The sequence below is a fragment of the Girardinichthys multiradiatus genome, chromosome 7 (genome assembly GCF_021462225.1).
Source record: "Girardinichthys multiradiatus isolate DD_20200921_A chromosome 7, DD_fGirMul_XY1, whole genome shotgun sequence".
NCBI lineage: Eukaryota > Metazoa > Chordata > Actinopteri > Cyprinodontiformes > Goodeidae > Girardinichthys > Girardinichthys multiradiatus.
Genome location: NC_061800.1, coordinates 22,798,372 through 22,818,761, shown reverse-complemented (window position 1 = coordinate 22,818,761; position 20,390 = coordinate 22,798,372). Strand labels below are relative to the sequence as shown.

General features: G+C 36.8%; 1 protein-coding gene across 1 annotated transcript in view; it reads left to right on the top strand.

The window, feature by feature from the left end:
- Positions 1-225: 225 nt before the first annotated feature.
- The window catches only part of LOC124871595 (cholecystokinin receptor), a 51,034-nt gene continuing 30,869 nt past the window's right edge, over positions 226-20,390 (top strand). Inside the window, exon 1 of the mRNA XM_047371029.1 lies at positions 226-698. Within this exon, the coding sequence (XP_047226985.1) occupies positions 539-698 (160 nt within the window). The 5' untranslated portion in view covers positions 226-538. The remainder of the gene's footprint in view (positions 699-20,390) is intronic.

The following is a 20,390-nucleotide window of genomic DNA, read 5'->3' as shown; positions in this document are numbered from 1 at the left end:
CCATGAATATCCCTTTTACTCAACAAGTTAGTTTTTAATAAGTGATGCGTCTTAAACCAACAGAGTCACCGTTTCTGATCTCATTACCTCTGCTCCTTCTCTCTCACACACACACACACACACACACACACACACACACACACACACGCATTCAAACACTTTATGCCATTAGAAATCCACTCCTTTGCGCTGCCCGCTCCCTCTCTCCTCTCTTTTGGCAAAAGCGCAGCACAGTGCCGCGCTCCTTCCCCTCATTGCGCACAGATCCTTGATTTAGGAACGCAGCCAAACAGCATGCGTCTTTAAATGCACAGAGCCTAAAAGGACGCACAGTAAAAGAAGGTCATCTGTTTTTTTCTGTTTTTCTTTTCTTATTTTACTCGTAACTTAGGTAGGTGCGTTGGAGCATGGCAAAAGAGTCCACTTTTACCACTTCGGACGCGTTGCAGAATACAAATAGAAGGTGAACGTTTTATTTTTATTTATTTGGCAGCTTTTAAAATACTTAAGGTTATATTAAAAGTGACAAGTTAGAGGCATGGATCTTGATTTGCGGAATGAGACATTTATGGACTCAGAGTGCGTCCGAGCGCTTCAAGACTTGATGCAGAGCGGTGCGGTCAATGGAAGCTTGGAGGCATCAAACATCTCTTGTGGCAACGCTTCTACGCTGCTCACACCAAAACGTGTCAGGCAAGGTGAGATGCACACAAAGATAGACACGTATCAACGTACAATAAATTGTATAAAAATGTGTGCTGCCGCTTAAGTTAAAGAAGAGAAGCGATTATTTGCTTCTTTATTCTCCAGTAGTTTTAAGAAGAGGAGTTGATTGCAAAATTACAAATACATGTCATAAAAATTTGCACATTCATTTTATAATTAAATCTATGACTCAGAAGTGATATTGTGCAAAAGTCACACGATTCTTCTTTTTATTCTATTTTTAAGTATAATGGGGGGTGTTCTAGTTGTAGAAGGACATTATGGTCATGTTGGGCACAGACAGAATTCATTTATGAAGAGTCATATCTGGGCTGTGCCTCATGGTCATGGTCTTCCACCTATTTATAGATTTTCCATGTCTTTCAGTTTGTAAGGAAAATATTTCAATTATATTAAGAAATAATCTTTGGTGATCCAGTGAAATTAGGATCCAGCAGAACATAGTAAGTCACCAACAAGGGGGGTTTCTAGACATAATACCCTATGAGGCACAAGATAATCCGGTCCACACCCAAATTTCCATTTATAATAAAGAAATAATAATGCCTCCCGCTATTTCTTTTTTGGACATGGCAATTATGAATATGCACATTAGAATATTGGATATTATGCGGTTGCATATATTGGAAATCAATCAATCAAAACAACTACAAAAAATACATTTAGTCTATTTAATGGTTTCCAGTGGACTTGCATTACCTAGTGTTCTGAACTGAAAAGTGTATTTTTTAAATATATCTAGCTTCACAGTTAAAATTTATCTGGACAAACAACTGTGCATAATTTTTCAGGTTTCCTTTTCTTATAAAGTTTTGCAATTTGTTGTTCAATGGTTGCAACCTTTCATTGAAATTTGATCTGCAGAATTCTGCAGAATGTATGGCATAGTACTTGTTATAAAACTATTATGACACAAAGAAATTTAACAAAATCTGTTTAGGATGCACACAAAATAAATACAACTAATTACACTGTGATGCTTTTGACATTAAAATCTGCTTTATTTTTAAGAAGGAAAAAATCCTGCAAGAAAAACCCGAGAATTTACCCTTTCAAAATACTTATAAAAGTAAGTGCTTTACATGTGGTATTAAATATATCAGGTATTTGTGGTGGGTTTTGATGATGTGCCATTCTCTATTTTGCTTTATTGGTATGATCTGTGCTGTTCCAGTTAAATAGGGCTCTGTCAGAACACAGTTATTGCTAATCCTGGCCATAGAGAGAATTCATTTAGAGAAAAATCTGGGTTGCGCCTTTTGATCATGGTGTTTATAGATTTTCTGTGTATTTAAAACGTTTTTTTTTTCTAAATTTGAGAAAGCAAATTAAATGCTGCTGAAATTCACAAGAGCTGATTTAATCCTTTAATCTTCTCCTTAAATGCTCATGCAGTTTCCTCTCATTCCTATTTTTACTTCCAAAAATCAGAGGTTGAACAGCTGGTTCCACATCTTGATCACCTCTGATTCCATATGCGCAATAAATAGAGTCTCCATTTGTGCATGAGGTTTCTCCAAATATAAAGGGTCAAGGTTCTCTTCTTTGGATAAGCAGCTAAATTGACAGTCACATATGGGTCCATCTAAATGAGAGAAATACTTATTCATAAACTCCAAGAATTAATTCATGTAGGAGCAGTGCTGCAGGATCAAATATGGAGCATAAACCCATGTGAAGCACACCTTCAATTAAAAACATGACTAAGATTCTTCATTGAAGACCTGAAGGATTGATTAACCTTTTAAAGTTACAATAGGTATGCTATAGTGAAATTGAACATTTTAATGACTGATAGTATCACATTTCCCCCTCTCCAATAATTAATATTTACCTTAGCCAAAATGCAGAAAGCCAATAAAAACCATGCATTTGGTTTATCATTTCTGGGTTAAGATAATTAAGTTATTTTAGATATTTGAAAGAAAAAAAAAATACTTTAATTAAACTTGACAAAATATAATTTTATTTTATACAATTAAGCAATTTATTTATGTAAATGCTTAAATATGCATTTTTGTAGCATGTAATGTTTCAACAATTAAAGTATTTTGTCAAATCACTAGTAATCCTCCCATTGTTTTCTTCTCCATATTATCTAACAGTCTGAATGAATATAATGCCCTTTTACACTTGAACACTTTATTCTGAACCTTTTTTCCAGTTGTTGTAACCACCTATACCTTTAAGTACAACGTTTTCTGCTGAAGATGCTCTGACAACATGAAAGACAAAGATGGAGTTGAAGGGACCCAAGAGGATTGAAGAACTGCAAAATGTAGTGTGAAGGGTATTGCTTTGTAGAGTAAAACACATTTAGAAAGGCAGATAAGACTCCCATGTTGATAATAACAGCTTAAGCTTTGTTAAATGCTCAAACAAATGGCTGATATTCCAGATGCTTTAATTGCAGACTAGATGGAAAATCTCAGCAATAATGCCATAAACATTTCCGCTCACTCATATAAGCACCTGCAACATCTCTAAAGCATCTCAGGAGTGTAGGACATATTTAACAACAGATTAAAAAAATCCTGTCTGATCTAATTCTGTATTACAAACGATCAATTTGGTATTCTCTAACAATGGATGTATACAAATAATAACTTTAACACGAAAAATAGCATTTTTTGTCTCTTCAGCTCAGTTTCTTCCTTCTAATGTTTGGTAAAAATTTGAAGAAAAATATATTATTTGAGCATAGATTTTACTCAATTAATTATGTAAACATTTACAGATACAACTCTGATCTTTTGTTTGGCAACCTGTTTTGGATCTTGTATCCAGCAAAGACATTGATAAATTCATTCAAACTGAGCAGTATAAACCAATAAAAGCATGTCTCTTTTACCCATCAGCAAAATTAAAGACATTTGGCGTTCTGTGTTTAGCCCACTGATCCCTCAAACCGACCCATATTCTGTAAGCCATCCTAATTCGCCATAAATAAAACAAACACAGTTGTCAGCCCATATTTAGTCAATGCCATCATCATTACTCATGGCACTACTCTCATGGTTGGATCTCTCGTTTCTTTCGGTCTCTGCCCATCACTTTTTCTCTAATGTTCTGACTGAGTTGTGTCACAGCCAACCCAGTTGGGCTGCCCATTTTTCAGCATGCTTTAGGACATGGAAGCATATGCAAAAATATCTAATTGATACAGTCAGCTTTTAAAACAAAACATAAGGAAATACATATAGACAGCAGGAGCAAACCTGTGGAAAACCTGCAGCACATGCAAGAAAACTCCACACAGTAACACCCCGGCTGATCAAGTTCATCAAGTGAGATTGCATGACTCGTGTGTGAGCAGAGCACGCAGGTGGGCTCATGGAACCAGGGCGTGGTAACAACTTGCAACACTGGTCTGAGAAGTATGTGCAGGATATATATGGGGGATTTCCCCTTTATTTGGCTGAGTACTGTGCTGCAATCCTCCTGTAAGGCTGTCCTAATGGATTCAGTACTTTAAATATAAGAATGCGTGCTGCACCACCCTCAGCATGTATTATGTGCTTAAGATGAATGTGTGTCTCAGATCAGATGGACACGGAATATCAACCAGTTTCTCTGCTCGGCCTGCACTTAAAACTCCACCTCTTATACTGTCACACATGGCTTTCTTCCTCCACCCCTCACACCTTCCCATGTCACTCTGCCTGTTGGGGTCCGATGTGTTAATTACACGCCTCCTGAAAACAAAAGCCACCTACATGTTGTTTTGTACACTGACCGCTGTGACCACAGCCCCTGCGGACTGAGTGTTGCAGTTTGTCAGTCAATAGAAAGTGGTTTTGTTCTCTGCATCAATCAACTGTTCTGGGCTACTGATGGCTGAGTGACAAGGCGTAGATGGCATTTACCAAGCTGGATTAGCTCCCGACTGTGACATTTACCAACACCTAGGACGCACAGGAGCCCTGCCAGGCTTTCTGTGATAGATACTTGGACACAAAGGCGGATAGATCAGAAAGGAAAAAAATTCTGCGTATGCTTAAGAGGATGGAAGTCTTGTATAGCAGATGAAAAAGAGAAATAGATAATTAGGATTGAACTAAAAGTCTCATTATTATTTCATGAAAAGTTTAAATGCATATACTATAAAAGCCTTTATGGTGGTTTGCTTTTTAAATGAATCATTGATAGACCTGTCACATTTTTACATATCGGTCTTGAATTTATTGTGCATAAAGATATGTGAATTTACATTAATAATATTCCAGCATTATTTTTATATAAATCTCACACACTATAGCAAACACGACAGGACAAAAGTTTAGAAGTCAGATGAAATCTGTAGAAAAATACATCATACATTTGTTGGTATACTTTGAAAACAAATACACAATTACAGTGGTGCGAAAAAGTGTTTGCCCCCTTCCTGATTTCTTATTTTTTTTGCATTTTTGTCACACTTAAGTGTTTCAGATCCTCAAACAAATTTAAATATTAGTCACAGACAACACATATAAACACAAAATGCAGTTTTTAAAAGAAGGTTTTTACTATTAAGGCAGAAAAAAATGTCCAAACCTACATGGCCCTGTGTGAAAAAGTGATTGACCCCTACACCGAATAACTGGTGGGGCTACCCTTAGCAACAACAACTGCAATCAAGCGTTTGTGATAAGTTGCAATGAGTCTTTTACAGCGTTGTGGAGGAATTTGACCCAGTCATCTTTGCAGAATTGCTGGTTTTAGACACATTTCAGGGTTTTTGAGCAAGAACGGCCTTTTTAAGGTCATGAAACAACATCTCAAAACTATTCAGGTCAGGGCTTTGACTATGCCACTCCAAAGTCTTAATTTTGTGTTTTTATTCAGCCATTCAGAGGTGGACCTGCTGGTGTGTTTTGGATCATTGTCTTGCTGCAGAACCCAAGTTTGTTTCGGCTTGAGGTCACAAACAGATGGCCAAACATTCTCCTTCAGTATTTTTTGGTAGACAGCAGAATTCATGGTTTATCACAGCAAGTCTTCCAGGTCCTGAATTAGCAAAACGATTCCACACCATCACACTACTGCCACCATATTTTACTGTTGGTATGATATTGTTTTCTGGAATGCAGTGTTACTTTTACGCCAGATTTAATGAGACACACCTTCCAAAAAGTTCAACTTTTGTCTCGTCTATCCACAGAGTATTTTTCCCAAAGTCTTGGGGATCATCAAGATGTTTTCTGGAAAATTTGAGACAGGCCTTAATGCTCTGTCTGCTCAGCAGTGGTTTTCATCCTGGAACTCTGCCATGCAGGCCATTCTTGCCCAGTGACTTTCTTATGGTGGAAACATAAGCACTGACCTTCACTGAGGCAAGTGTCCAGCTGTTCTTTGGATGTTGTTGTGGGGTCTTTTGTGACCTCTTAGGTGTGCTCTGGAGGCAACTTAGGGTTGGGGTGGCTTTTTAACCTTTTCCAGACTGATAGATATCAATTCCTTTCTTTCTCAGTTGTTCCTGAATTTCTTTGGATGTCAGCATGATGTCTAGCTTTTGAGAATCTTTTTGTCTACATTACTTTGTCAGGCAGGTCCTATTTAGATGATTTCATGATTGAGAACAGGTATAGCAGTAATCAGGCCTGGTTGTGGCTAGAGAAAGTGGACTTAGGTGCGATAAACCACAGTTAAGTTAGGTTTTAAACGGGGAGCAATCACTTTTTCACACAGGGCCAAATAGATTTGGGTTTTTATTTCTCCCTTAATAATAAAACTGTCATTTAAAGACGTCATTTTGTGTTTACATGTGTTGTCTTTGACTAATATTTAAATTTAAATGTGATGATATAAAACACTCAAGTGTGACAAACATGCAAAAAGAAAAAGAAACCAGGAAGAGGGCAAACACTTTTTCACCCCATATCGAGTCAGTTAACAGAATACATTTTTACTACAGTAATCAGATGTTTGGGTTTCTCTTGCTTATACTTGTGGTTTCCTCAGAATAACCTCCTCTCGCTTTAACAACAGCATGGCTTAAACACGATATGTAAATTGTGATCTGTTTTTTTCTTATTTTACACTAAAGATGTGACTTTAAATCTTGGCAACATTAAAACAAAGACTTTCTTTGTTAACCTGTTTACAGTTATTGTCTAGTAATTTTAATATGCAAAGAAGGTCAAAGGTTGGGAAGCAAGGTCAATACAGGCTATACCTTTCAACTACAGTTTAAGTTTCTGTTTACAATGCCTTCATTAAAAACAAGTATAAAGTCGATGGATTTTGGGATGTATTTACCACATGTTTAGACTTTGCTTACACTAACATGCACCAAATTCCTCACTTCACATTTAGGATTACATTGATGTTACCAGACCATTGCTGAATAAATATTAACAAAAGAAAAAAGGCATGGTAGAGGGTTAAGGGTATTTGCAAGTGCAAAATTTATATTTTTGATAGGTAACTCTAATCATGTTTATTTTGTAACAAAATATACATGTGAAACATTAACCTTTGTTGTTACATTTTTATCTTAATTCCAAACTTTTGTCCTGCAATGTTTGTTTAGGGATCACCAGCTAAACCAGGCTCCCATTGATTTTTTTGGACATCTTGAAAAATATTTGGCATGAACATCTCTGAGACACAATAGGTTGTGGACATGCATACCATTGCCACATAATTTATGTAAATGCTACATACTGAACCGATATTAACATTACTTAATATCTTACTAAGCTATGCAGATACTCTGTTTGCACTGGTGAAGATTTGCTCACCTCGCCATTCTAATAATTAATCATTTTTACAACTTGGGGGCACAGAAAGCTGTGTACAGAGACATTAACAGCCCATGGTGGTCAGGTGATTATTATGTATGGAAAAAGAAACATGTGACTGCAAAATTTGCTTAATTTATCATAATGAAGCACCAGAATATGCATTTTAAATCCTTCATCCTAATACATGCAATATAGTCAAAAATGAAGCATTCTAAAAGCTACATAGATCATCTAAATGACAGTACTGAATGTTTCTTCACATTTGAACCCACATATGAAACACTTTTAGATAAAAAATAGTTTAAAAGCAGCTTTAAGATGTCATTCTCATTGGGAATTGTATGATGTTTTCTTTCACAAAAACCTAAGTTGCTCGATAAACACCTGCAAATCAAGTAAATATTTAAAAGAAAGTACATTGACTTTATATTGCATATTGTGATGATACTGGTTTCCATCAGAGCAAAAAGTACAGATGTACTGCTTGTGATTTAACCAAGAGTACCCAGCTGAATTAAAAGTGCAGGTAATGCAGCCCAATAAAACATTAGTACAGCAAATTAAAACAGCCTGCTTTAGCTATAAACCATTGACAGTGCAACTGTGTTTCAAAGTCAGCGGTCAACACAATTCTGCAGACCAAAAAAACAAGATTAGGCTAGATGGAGGAGAATTGTAAAATTGTTAAACCAACTAACTGAAACTGTGTTAAGTCCCTAATTTTATTTAGTTGTAGGTAAAATAATAGACTAGAGAGCAATGTGAGATTATAAATTTGTAGCTGTGTGGGATGTTCCTGCACCAGCTGCTCGGCTGCTGATATCATACTCATCATAGTTTTAAAGAACATTTTGACACAAATCTGAAGGGTGACAGTTTTATTTATTTTAATATAACATTCTGTTTTCCAATAAGCCCAGTTATCTGAAATATTTTCAGTAGGTCCTAAATTGTTTTATAAACTAGTTGCACCTCCACTACTCAGATAAAGTTATATGTCATATTAGGACTACTTTTAACAATCCTGTTTGCACAAGAACTTTGAATATTTCTATTTATATTTAGTGTCTTCAGCAAAAGTAATTGGAACACTATTACAATAACCTTAGCTGACAAGAAGCTTTGCATGCTTTATATGCATAATGTAGTTTTAATATTATCACACATTTGGCAATGTAATATTAATAAATCTTGCAGCCTATAATGTCTTCCCCCTTGGCTCTCCAGATGAAGGATGTGTTTGCCAGTTGTCTGCTACATGATGATAAACTACTCAAATCTATTGTAATGCCTTCACGAACAAGTGATTTTCTAATACTTCATAATAGTTTTGTCTCTATACTTTTTCAAACACGTGAGAGCTATTGACTGTTTTGATTTTTTTCTGTTCCTCAGTCATTTTTCTGCTACAACTCATGTCTTTGTCTTCCTTATTGTTTGTGTTACCCGCTCCATTCTGCTCATCAGGAACAGTACGAGTTTGAAAGATATTTTGGCTGAAAGCTGCATTATGGCGCATCACAAAGAGAATTTGGAGCACTGTGACAGTGAATCAAAACAATAAGCTGTAGAAACAGTAAAAACTGACAAGAACTGAGGGCTAATTCTTGGTGCATTCAGCAACTTAGGTGACTGATTACACATTATAAAGAATTAAAAAAAAAGGTCGCTTGTAGTACCTGTCGTTCATAACGTTCAGTAAATTGTGGTCATTTTTTGTTGTGCACCTTTTAAAGCAAGTAAAGGGGGAGTGTAAACAAACATATTTTCCTTCTTCAGATGACCACAAATTTACAAATTTCTGAATCAACTAATAAATGATGGTCAAAGATGACAGGTTTCAAAGTAGTTATGTTTTTCTTAATTTACAGCTCCAAAAAGTAGGCACTTGGCAGAGGCCACATAGACAGGAGCCGAGAGCAGGGTGTTCCACATTACCTTTAGTCTGGGCTGATTTCTGCTCCGGTGGGAAGTCTTCAAAATTTTGCTGAAATGTGATCTTCCTGATGGAATTGCAGTCACTTCCTGTTTGTTGTTGAACAATTATAAAGACTTCCTGTAGTATTTTGAAAATGTCATTTGTCGTTCTTATCCATTATTAGACAAAGATTGTAACTTCTACAGACTGTCATGAAGGGTCATTCACTACAAAAACCTGCGACTTTGTTTTCAGTGGCCGAAGTGATGTCATTTATTTATTAGTTTATTTGACAGCGACAAATACATTCAACGTTGCTTCATAAAGAAGGACTACATGCTATATATACAGGTTTCTCTAATTTTCAACCCCTGTCCCTGGTTAGACGTCCAGGATTAAAACAGATTTAAGAAAATATGGAATTTTAAAGTATTACAACCACTATAACAAAACACAAAAATATATTAAAAGAAAATGACAGAAATAAACATCAGAGTATAGAGAATTAACATTTGTAGCAATGCTACAAATGTTAATTCTCTATGCGCACAGATTCACCCAGTTTCACATTGCACACACATGTGCACTCATGTATGTACACACATAAACTTGTATTACACTTGTATTTATACACATAACCATACACTTACATGTACCCCCCACCCCCCACCCCACCCCACACACGCACACATTTAGGTTTGAATGTAACCCATGAAAAGGAGACTGCACAGTTGAAGTTCACCGATTTACTTCAGTTTCAAATATTTCTTTATTTGCAAATTAAAAATATTGTCTTGAGTTCAGATGGTAATGCATTCCATAATTGTATACCTTTCACTGAAAAGGATGGTGTCATTAATTTACCATAATGTGTGTTGAACAGTTGTCCATCAGGAAGCATGCACAACTTTGTGTGGATCTGATAATGCATCAGGGACATACAGGTCCTTCTCAAAATATTAGCATATTGTGATAAAGTTCATTATTTTCCATAATGTCATGATGAAAATTTAACATTCATATATTTTAGATTCATTGCACACTAACTGAAATATTTCAGGTCTTTTATTGTCTTAATACGGATGATTGTGGCATACAGCTCATGAAAACCCAAAATTCCTATCTCACAAAATTAGCATATTTCATCCGACCAATAAAAGAAAAGTGTTTTTAATACAAAAAACGTCAACCTTCAAATAATCATGTACAGTTATGCACTCAATACTTGGTCGGGAATCCTTTGGCAGAAATGACTGCTTCAATGCGGCGTGGCATGGAGGCAATCAGCCTGTGGCACTGCTGAGGTCTTATGGAGGCCCAGGATGCTTCGATAGCGGCCTTTAGCTCATCCAGAGTGTTGGGTCTTGAATTTCTCAACGTTCTCTTCACAATATCCCACAGATTCTCTATGGGGTTCAGGTCAGGAGAGTTGGCAGGCCAATTGAGCACAGTGATACCATGGTCAGTAAACCATTTACCAGTGGTTTTGGCACTGTGAGCAGGTGCCAGGTTGTGCTGAAAAATGAAATCTTCATCTCCATAAAGCTTTTCAGCAGATGGAAGCATGAAGTGCTCCAAAATCTCCTGATAGCTAGCTGCATTGACCCTGCCCTTGATAAAACACAGTGGACCAACACCAGCAGCTGACACGGCACCCCAGACCATCACTGACTGTGGGTACTTGACACTGGACTTCTGGCATTTTGGCATTTCCTTCTCCCCAGTCTTCCTCCAGACTCTGGCACCTTGATTTCTGAATGACATGCAGAATTTGCTTTCATCCGAAAAAAGTACTTTGGACCACTGAGCAACAGTCCAGTGCTGCTTCTCTGTAGCCCAGGTCAGGCGCTTCTGCTGCTGTTTCTGGTTCAAAAGTGGCTTGACCTGGGGAATGCGGCACCTGTAGCCCATTTCCTGCACACGCCTGTGCACGGTGGCTCTGGATGTTTCTACTCCAGACTCAGTCCACTGCTTCCGCAGGTCCCCCGAGGTCTGGAATCGGCCCTTCTCCACAATCTTCCTCAGGGTCCGGTCACCCCTTCTCGTTGTGCAGCGTTTTCTGCCACACTTTTTCCTTCCCACAGACTTCCCACTGAGGTGCCTTGATACAGCACTCTGGGAACAGCCTATTCGTTCAGAAATTTCTTTTTGTTACCCTCTTGCTTGAGGGTGTCAATAGTGGCCTTCTGGACAGCAGTCAGGTCGGCAGTCTTACCCATGATTGGGGTTTTGAGTGATGAACCAGGCAGGGAGTTTTAAAGGCCTCAGGAATCTTTTGCAGGTGTTTAGAGTTAACTCGTTGATTCAGATGATTAGGTTCATAGCTCGTTTAGAGACCCTTTTAATGATATGCTAATTTTGTGAGATAGGAATTTTGGGTTTTCATGAGCTGTATGCCAAAATCATCCGTATTAAGACAATAAAAGACCTGAAATATTTCAGTTAGTGTGCAATGAATCTAAAATATATGAATGTTAAATTTTTATCATGACATTATGGAAAATAATGAACTTTATCACAATATGCTAATATTTTGAGAAGGACCTGTATAACTGTTTGAAATATTCTAGGGTCACAGTTGATTCAGACTCCTATGCAATCCTATTAGCCTTTTTTGGGTTGACAAAGATCATTCATATCCAGTTCGGAACAAATTGGATCATGCATGTGGGATTTAGAGCCATCCGTATGCAAACGGCGAGATATGGAAATTCACTACTCCGCCAAGCCCACACGGTCCAGCCATCACAGTACAAAGTAGGATTTAAAATCATCTTGTTCTGTGTCTTTAGATACAGCTTGAAAGTTATATGAGTCAGAGTGTAAAAGGAGAAAATCCACCAGAAAAACATGCGTATACTGATTCTAAATGGATGGAGCTAAAGTGATGTCATGAATTTACCAATGTTGAGCAGTTGTATATGAGGAAGAACACAAAATTTGGTGTGGGTCTGATTGCATTAGGGAGGAAAATGCATCGCTCCGCCAAGCCCACACAGTTCAGTTCAGTCACTGTTGGATTCAACATTACCTTGTTGAGTCAGAGTGTAAAAGGAGGACCTCCACCAGCATTCAAAGTCACCTCCTGTTCTAAGTGGGTGGAGCTAAAGTAATGTCAGAAAATGACCATGTGAATATGTTGAGTGCTGGTTTGGTACAGCTCTGACCTTTTGTGTGAAGGTTATTACACCTTCGTCTTTTATGGCGAGAAGTCTGATTTTGAGGCTTGGCTATGCCCACATGCTTTGATGCTATCAAAAGCTTTTGATAACTTTTGAACCCCAATGCCTTTAGACGTATGTGCCTAGTGGATCTTGATGTGCTAACTCCATCCTCAGTACACTCCCTGTAAAGCTCCCTAAATTCTTGAATGAGTTTGGCTTCACAATCCTCTCAAGGCTGACTGAGGTTATCCCAGTTGCTGGATAACCTCATCCTACCAGACATTTTTCTTCCATTCAACTTTCTATGAATATGATTAAATACAGCACTGTGAACAACCAGCTTCTTTGTGGTATACCCTCCTTGTAAAGGTTGTCAACTGACTGTCGTCTGGATATGTCCGGTCAGCAGTCGGCCCTATGGTTGTGTTGCCTACTGACCCAGACTGAGAGACAATTTAGAAGCTGAAGAAATATTTGCTGATTGGTGTGTGACACCATGAGTTTCAATATTTACCTTTTTCACAATATTCAAATTTGTTAAGACCTGAAATATTTATATTTTCATTATCATCAAACTTACACAAAATAAGGATTTGAAATATTTCACTCTATGTGAAATGAATCTATATAATGTATGAGTTTCACTTTCTGAAATGAGTGACAAAAAATATTAAACTTTTTTACATTATTCACATTCACATCTCTTTTCTTATTTTACTTTTTGCAAATATAATAAGGCCATAGAAACCTCTCAACAATAAGCATACAGTAGACACATATACAAGGCATATTAAAAAGTGCACAGACCCCTGTTGAAATGTCAGATTTTTATGACCTAAATTACACTAGACCATAACAGTTCATTTAAAATCTTTTCCCACTTTTAACGTGATTTATTTCCTTGTAATTCAAATGGAGAACAAAGCAATCTGTAGGAGGGAAAAAAAGATAAAAAAGAACAACCAGGTTTAAAAACTCTTAAACCTTTTGAGTCAATTTCAGCCTTAATTTCTCTTATGCCCCTTTTCCATTGGTACCTACTCAGCACGGTTTGTTTGCGGGTCAGTTCTACTCTACACAGTTATCTACACTTCTGATCAATCAAAGCCAAATAAGCTTTTCCTGTGTGCTCGGTGATAACTTACGATGTGTAGAGTACAACTGACCCAAGACGAACCGCGCTGAGTAGGTACCAGTGGAAAAGGGGCCTTATATTGGAATCAACTTCACAAATATTGACCTCCTCTGCCTTGCTAAAGTTCTACAAATCTATCTGAGTGTGGACATATCTGGTCTTTGTTGATCTGTGTACCTTGTGGAATCATGGACAAAAGATTAATTTTGTTAGAACCAAATTATTTGTTTTTGACAGATTTCATCCTGGACTGCATGTTTTATGTTGAAGAAAATATTTCTTTCTTTCAACCTAGTCTAATACAAATTAGTTTATTGTTTTTTTGTAGTTTGTTTTTCAGTTGAATAAACCATGTTGCTTTTCCTATCCATCATAGTATGCTGTTGGCCAGTTTAGAGGTTAATCTGTATTTGTGACTAAATAAGCCAGAAAAACAAGTGCAGATCTGTCTATGTTTATCATGCCAAGGTTATGTCAAGAGAAAAGGGTTCTGGTAAACTCCATGCAGTATGACCACAATATTGATTTCAGAGAATAAATAGTCAGGTAAAAGCTTGCAGTTTTGTTCTAAAGTATAAATCAGGGCAGTGAGAACCTTTAATCGAAGACAACGATATCATAGGTGCTTAACACTGCATAGATTGGTTACTGTATGAAATTAGAAAAATGTAAAGACTACAGCAAGGAATTTCAACATTCTTTTTAAAAGTATGCACTTCATAATGTCAGAATGGCAAAATCAAGAATTTATTCTACTTTGGAGTCAGGAATTTTAATAGCCTTTTAGCTTGATTAAACTTTGACCCTTTACAAAAGATACACAGCTGAACTGTGTAGCCTCTGCAGCACTTTCATCTTTTATCTTCTGGGCTTCTTTTAGTCCAATGAAAGTTTTTTCTCTGTTTAATCCTTTATAAAAAGGATCAATTTGATTCCCAGTGTAGTTAGACGGTGCAAGCTGCATTCTGTTTGCTTCTTTGGATATCTGGCAAGAGATTTGGTGGGCTCTGCCTTAATTCCCTGCACTGTGACATTTGTCACCAAGCTCTGCTGAAACCAGAAGCCCTGAAAATTATCAGTGGTATTTGCACTTAAAGGTACATCCACAATTGATTACTTTTTAGACCAGATGCCCGCATTCAATTTTAACAGATCATTTTACATACACACCTTTTCAACATTTAAAGGCCCAGATAGAAATCCTCAGAATCGGGTTGTAAGCAACTCTTCAAAATACAAAAAGAAGATACAGGACCAAAAAAGGAGACAAAACATATAGTCTAGATAAGTTATTGAAAACTGCATTTGAATACAAATTGGCTATTCATGGGCTGATCAAATGTTTAAGACCATAGCCCTAAAAAGTCAAAATCTGCTCATAAATCTTGTTTCATGCTATTTTCTGTCAGGCATTCACATGTTCATGTAATTGTTTAGACATGCAAAATGGAAGTATTGAGGGACAAAACAGAAACACAAAGGTACAAAATGGGGGTACGAACTGGCAAACTGCACAGATTACCACCTTCCATCAGCACAGCAGTTGGTTCCCATGAAGCCTGAACACAAGCTAGCGGATAAACATTGTCGACCAAGGTATCACTTTGAAAGGTTCTGTAAGTCCTCCTGCTGATGCGACAGCTGCTACTCCCCTCCCAGTTGCTGTTTGATCTCCATGTCTTAAACAAAAAAATATTTCAGTGATATCCTCCAATAGAAACACAATTCAGTTTCATTGTATTTTTTAAATATATGTATATAAAATTAATTGCTAGTTAGTTTTTCCTTGTAACGGAAAAGGAGCAAGGATTCCAGTACATCAGTTTACGAAGTAGTAATTAAATCCTTAATACCGAGACATTTTCTTTGTCTTTAACTTTCTTTCTTTTTCTGCTTTCTTTAAATGACAGATAATCACAATGTGGATGCCAAACACCTCAATTATCTATTATTTATGCATAACAAGTAATGAATGAATTTTTTATGCTGTGGATAGGGATTCGTTCCAGTGCTCTCTTTACAAAGCAAAATAACTGGATTACACTGTATGCATGAAAAACTAAACTGGATCTGTTTATTCTTTCTCTATAGGGCCCACTAAAATTGTTTTTTTGTCAGCTGGTGCTCTCTAAATGAACTGAGCTGAACTGAATTATATTAGCCTGTGAGATAATTAGCAAGCAAGGTAAACTATAATGCCTCCACTCTACACTGATAATCAAAGGAAGAGCTTTGAGGAATTCTGGCCTGAAGGACCAGGTAAATGTGCTGAGGGAGTTATCACTGAGCACACAGAAAAAGCTAATTGGCTTTGATTAATCAGAAGCCACTATAACATATTTTATTAGGCTGCAGGAAGAGTAACACTACATAAACAGACTGTTGCTCTCTCTTTCTTTTGCCAATCACGTGTCTAAGTATTTTCATTATACACCCACAGATGTGTGCGCACTCTCCTGCGCAGACACACAAAAACCAAATTAAACATTTTAAGTTGCTGCCATTGCCATTCCTGCTTCGGTGGAGTAACCCCGATGTTCTCTCAGCAGAACAGCCACCATATTAGAGCTTTATATTTGCAGAGGAGGTTGCGTGACAGATGGTGAAGCCACATGTCAGTAGATGTTTGTGCCTGTGTGTGTGTGGAAAGAGAGAGAGAGAGAGAAATAGATGAAAGAGACAGCAAAAGACTGACTGACTTTTTTTCTGACCAGTCTGTGCCTAAATCCTTCACTAAGCCTGCAAGTGATACAAAAACATTTAAGGGATGCATTTCTGTGATTGATTTACTGAAACCTCACATCAGTTAAATGTTGTGATCCATTTATGTTTTGATAGCTGAACAGTGCTACAATTTTTCACTTCATCTGAATGTTATACAGCTCTCAGATAAGCACGCAGATAATACGTGGAGTTCGGATTATGGTCTCCAGCCAGCTGTGCACAAGGCATGTATTTATATCTTAGGTGATTACTGCGAATCAGTATTGGTTAGGTACAGGCTTAGTTATGTTGGCACAAGCCCTAGGAAACGTATTTAGGTTATTTGCTGTATGTTGTGCTTTTAATTACATTTGAAATAACAAAATATCAGTCACAAATTACTTTTAGTGGCCTAATTTGATAGAAAGCACTGATTAATGCTGGACTAATTAGACTAAACCTCAGTAAACTGCCACATTTAGACAGCAAAAAGAAAAAAAATTGAAGAAAAAAAAGAAAGCAAATAAAGAAAATGCTTCAAATGAAATCATGTTGATTGATTAGGTTGTAAATTTCTTGATATTGTCACAAACCTGAGATCTTGAGTTTTGATTTTCTTTTGTGTGTGAATTTTCTCTTTTCCTTGATGTTTGCTATGTTCTTTAGAACTTATTTTTCTATGCTATTTTGTCACTTGGATCACAGTGAGCTTAATGTTTAATTTTTTACAGCTTTATTTTGAAGCATTTAAACCGACTTAGTATTAATAGTATAACTTTTGGAATAAAAAGCTATTTCTTTTGTCATGAATAGCAACACCTTTTGTCTTGCACCAACAGCATGGGAAATATCAAACTTCTCGAAAACAAAAAAGTGAAAAGAATGAATGAATAAATAAATAAATACATTAATTAATTAAATATTATATGACTATTTATGAAATAAAATATTACTGAGATTAAACATATGTAATATAATCTTTAATTTCCTGAAAGACATGTTTATTTATGTAATGATATATATAGAACTAAAAAGTGGAAATTTAACATGAGAGATACAACATAAATTATAAAGTGTCATTAGATTAAATAAAATACATTCTTCCACAGACTTACAGTACAGCTAATATCCTGGAAGCTTGTAAGTAAGTAAATACCCAAATTAAAATAGAAATGTAAAATAATTATCAGTAATTAGTATCCTGTTATGGAAAAAAAAAATGCACCACTATGCTATATCAGGAGGTGAATTGTTTGTAAATGTTGTGAAATACAAATAACATTAAATTAAATGTTTACACAACTTCGCAGAAGTAAGACAAGCTAAGACTAGATGAGATAAGAGGAAAGGAGATAAGATGTGTTCAAATAAAGCCCCTTTTCCTCCACTTCTGTCATCAGTTCAATGGGCCTGTCCTATCAGAAGATTTGATGACATCGTGGGTTGGCACTGTGGTAACAGAGTCATTAGTGTAAAGGCCAAGCAGGGGTGAAGAGCTAGCACATCTTTGTGCAGCGCCACAAGTAGCTGCCATCACAGGGGAGTAGGTGTTAATCATTGCCGACCAGCTGCTGCCTGTCAGCAAGGAAAGATTTCAATTAGTGAATGAAATATAGATTAACCCCCAACCGATAAATTTTATAGAGCAAATGTCTGTATTGTATTAGATGCAGATGAAAAAGACTTTAAACATCTAAGGCTTATGGAGTAATGAGGTAGGAGAGGTTGAGAACTGTCCTTTTTTGTGATCTGCAAGCAGACTTTTAGTGGAAATTTGCCTGCATTTTAACAGACAGCATGTTCTTTCTTTAATGACCTAACTAAAGTATAACTGTTAAACATACATGTACCCCTTAGACCAGAGGTTCCCAAAGTGGGGGGCGCGCTTCCTTCCAAGCCAAAGGTTAGAAAATATGACGAATCATATCTTGAAATAATTCACTGAAGACAACAAGCTGCAGAACACAGTGATCTCATGCATGCAAGCACACATCTCTGCCCTTCAGAAACGTCTCCTGAGATATTTCCTGGTGTAGGATTCCAAAGAATATGACTGGACCGTGATCCTTTCAGTGCAAAACTACCTACAAACTTCAGCACATCAGAGGAGGAACAGTTCATTGATGTCACATCTAATTCAACAATGCAGCTACACTGGGACTGGCTGCATTTTGGATTGGAGTGGAGAAAGATTATCCACTGCTAGGTAAGAGAGCCCTGGCCGTACTTCTCCCTTTTGCCACATCCTACCTTTGTGAGATAGGTTTTTCTGCAGTGGCCTCAATCAAGACAAAATACAGATCAAAGCTGGACGTTGAAAACGAACTTCGAGTGGCAGTCTCACAATTGCAACCCAGATTTGAGAAGATCTGCAGCAACAAGCAGGCTCACACCAGGCACTAAAAAGATATGAAGATGAAAGATATTGTTTTCACAAGAAACCTTATTTTTCCTCTTAGGGAGTTGTTCATGTTTTAGACCCATTTTACACAGTTTGGAAAAACGGGTTAATAGCAATGTTGAATATTGTTATACTGTAAAAAATTACATTTGAAATGTTTACACTGTAAAAGGTGGTTTGTTGTTTTGTTACTTAAATGACTGTAGTTTATTTTATTGCAACCTGTAATTTACTACAGTTTACTGAGTTGTGAAATAAATTGCAATAGAGTTTGAAAACAAAATACGTGTGTGTCTGGTCGGAGGGTCGATGTGTGCTGGGCAGGGGGGCAGCAACATTTGCCTATAAATCAAAGGGGGGCCCAGGAGAAAAAAGTTTGGGAACCACTGCCTTAGACAATGTTTTTGGATCAAATTCGAGGTCTTCCTGGTTACATGAACACCTTTCTAAAAAAGGTAATAGAATAAAAGTGGCAATTACCATAAATGTGGTTAGGGGTTTGAGAATGTTGCAGATTTCAGCAAATGTAATTTACCTGCTGTCTGTGTAAATGTTGGGGCTTTAGTCCTGTGTGTGTTTGCACATGCTGCTGCCTGTGCATCTGTGAAGATTGAAGCCTATATGTGTGATGTGCTTGGTGTCCTGCCGATCTGGTGCACACGGGACCTCTAATCCCCCCAGACACATTGGGAGTGTCCAAGCAAGCTGCAAAGTGAAAGCAAATAAAATAGACGTTAGAGGAAAAAGCAAATAACACAGACTTTTGAGGATATGATCCAATGATGCTCCCTCTGCCTCAGACTGCTTTTTTTTTTTTTTTGCATTTTACGCTATTTGTATTCAAGGGAAAGACCATATTAGTGTCCAACTTTGAAAACAGCAAATAAAGAAAAACATTTCTAAATAATGATTTGCTGCAGTGATAAACTTCATTAAACAAGCAAAAAATCACAGTACATAGGACAGTAAATGGTTGCTTTTAGTTATTGTTGCAAAGCTCCCACAGAACATAGACTGCAACTATTAACTACAACAAAATACTAGAACATGGTAATTATTGGAAGAGTCTCTAAATGATTTCAACATTAAAAGTTGATTTATTACCTGGTTACTTTCTAAAAAAGCACATTAAACTGATGTTCTGGTGTACTAAAGGGACCGTTTATTTACTTGAGGGAATCGGACAGAAAATGTTGACTTAGACGATGTTAATGTAGGTGTTTTGTTTTTCTACTCTTCTGGCTTTTAAAGTATTTTATTCAGTATGTTAAATTCCAGTATGTTCAATCTAGGTGTTTTTCAGATAGAAGAAGGGAGATCTGGTGGCCATTTGGATTCGGCTGTTGGGTTATAGTGAATTAGTAAAAATGTTTTTAAAAATCCACATTAACAATTTCAGTTTTCAGGAAAAGAAGTAGCAGTTTTTCTACAATCACATAAAAGAAGAAATAAAAAAAATTAGTTGATTAATTTCTAAATACACATGCCTTCATTTATTTTGGGTCTGTCTAATAAAAAGCTCCCCACCAAGGGTGCCCTTAAATCAGAGGTAGCATCAGTGCTTGAAAAAAAAAAATACAAATAATATAACAGTTAATGGGGATTCATCTTTACT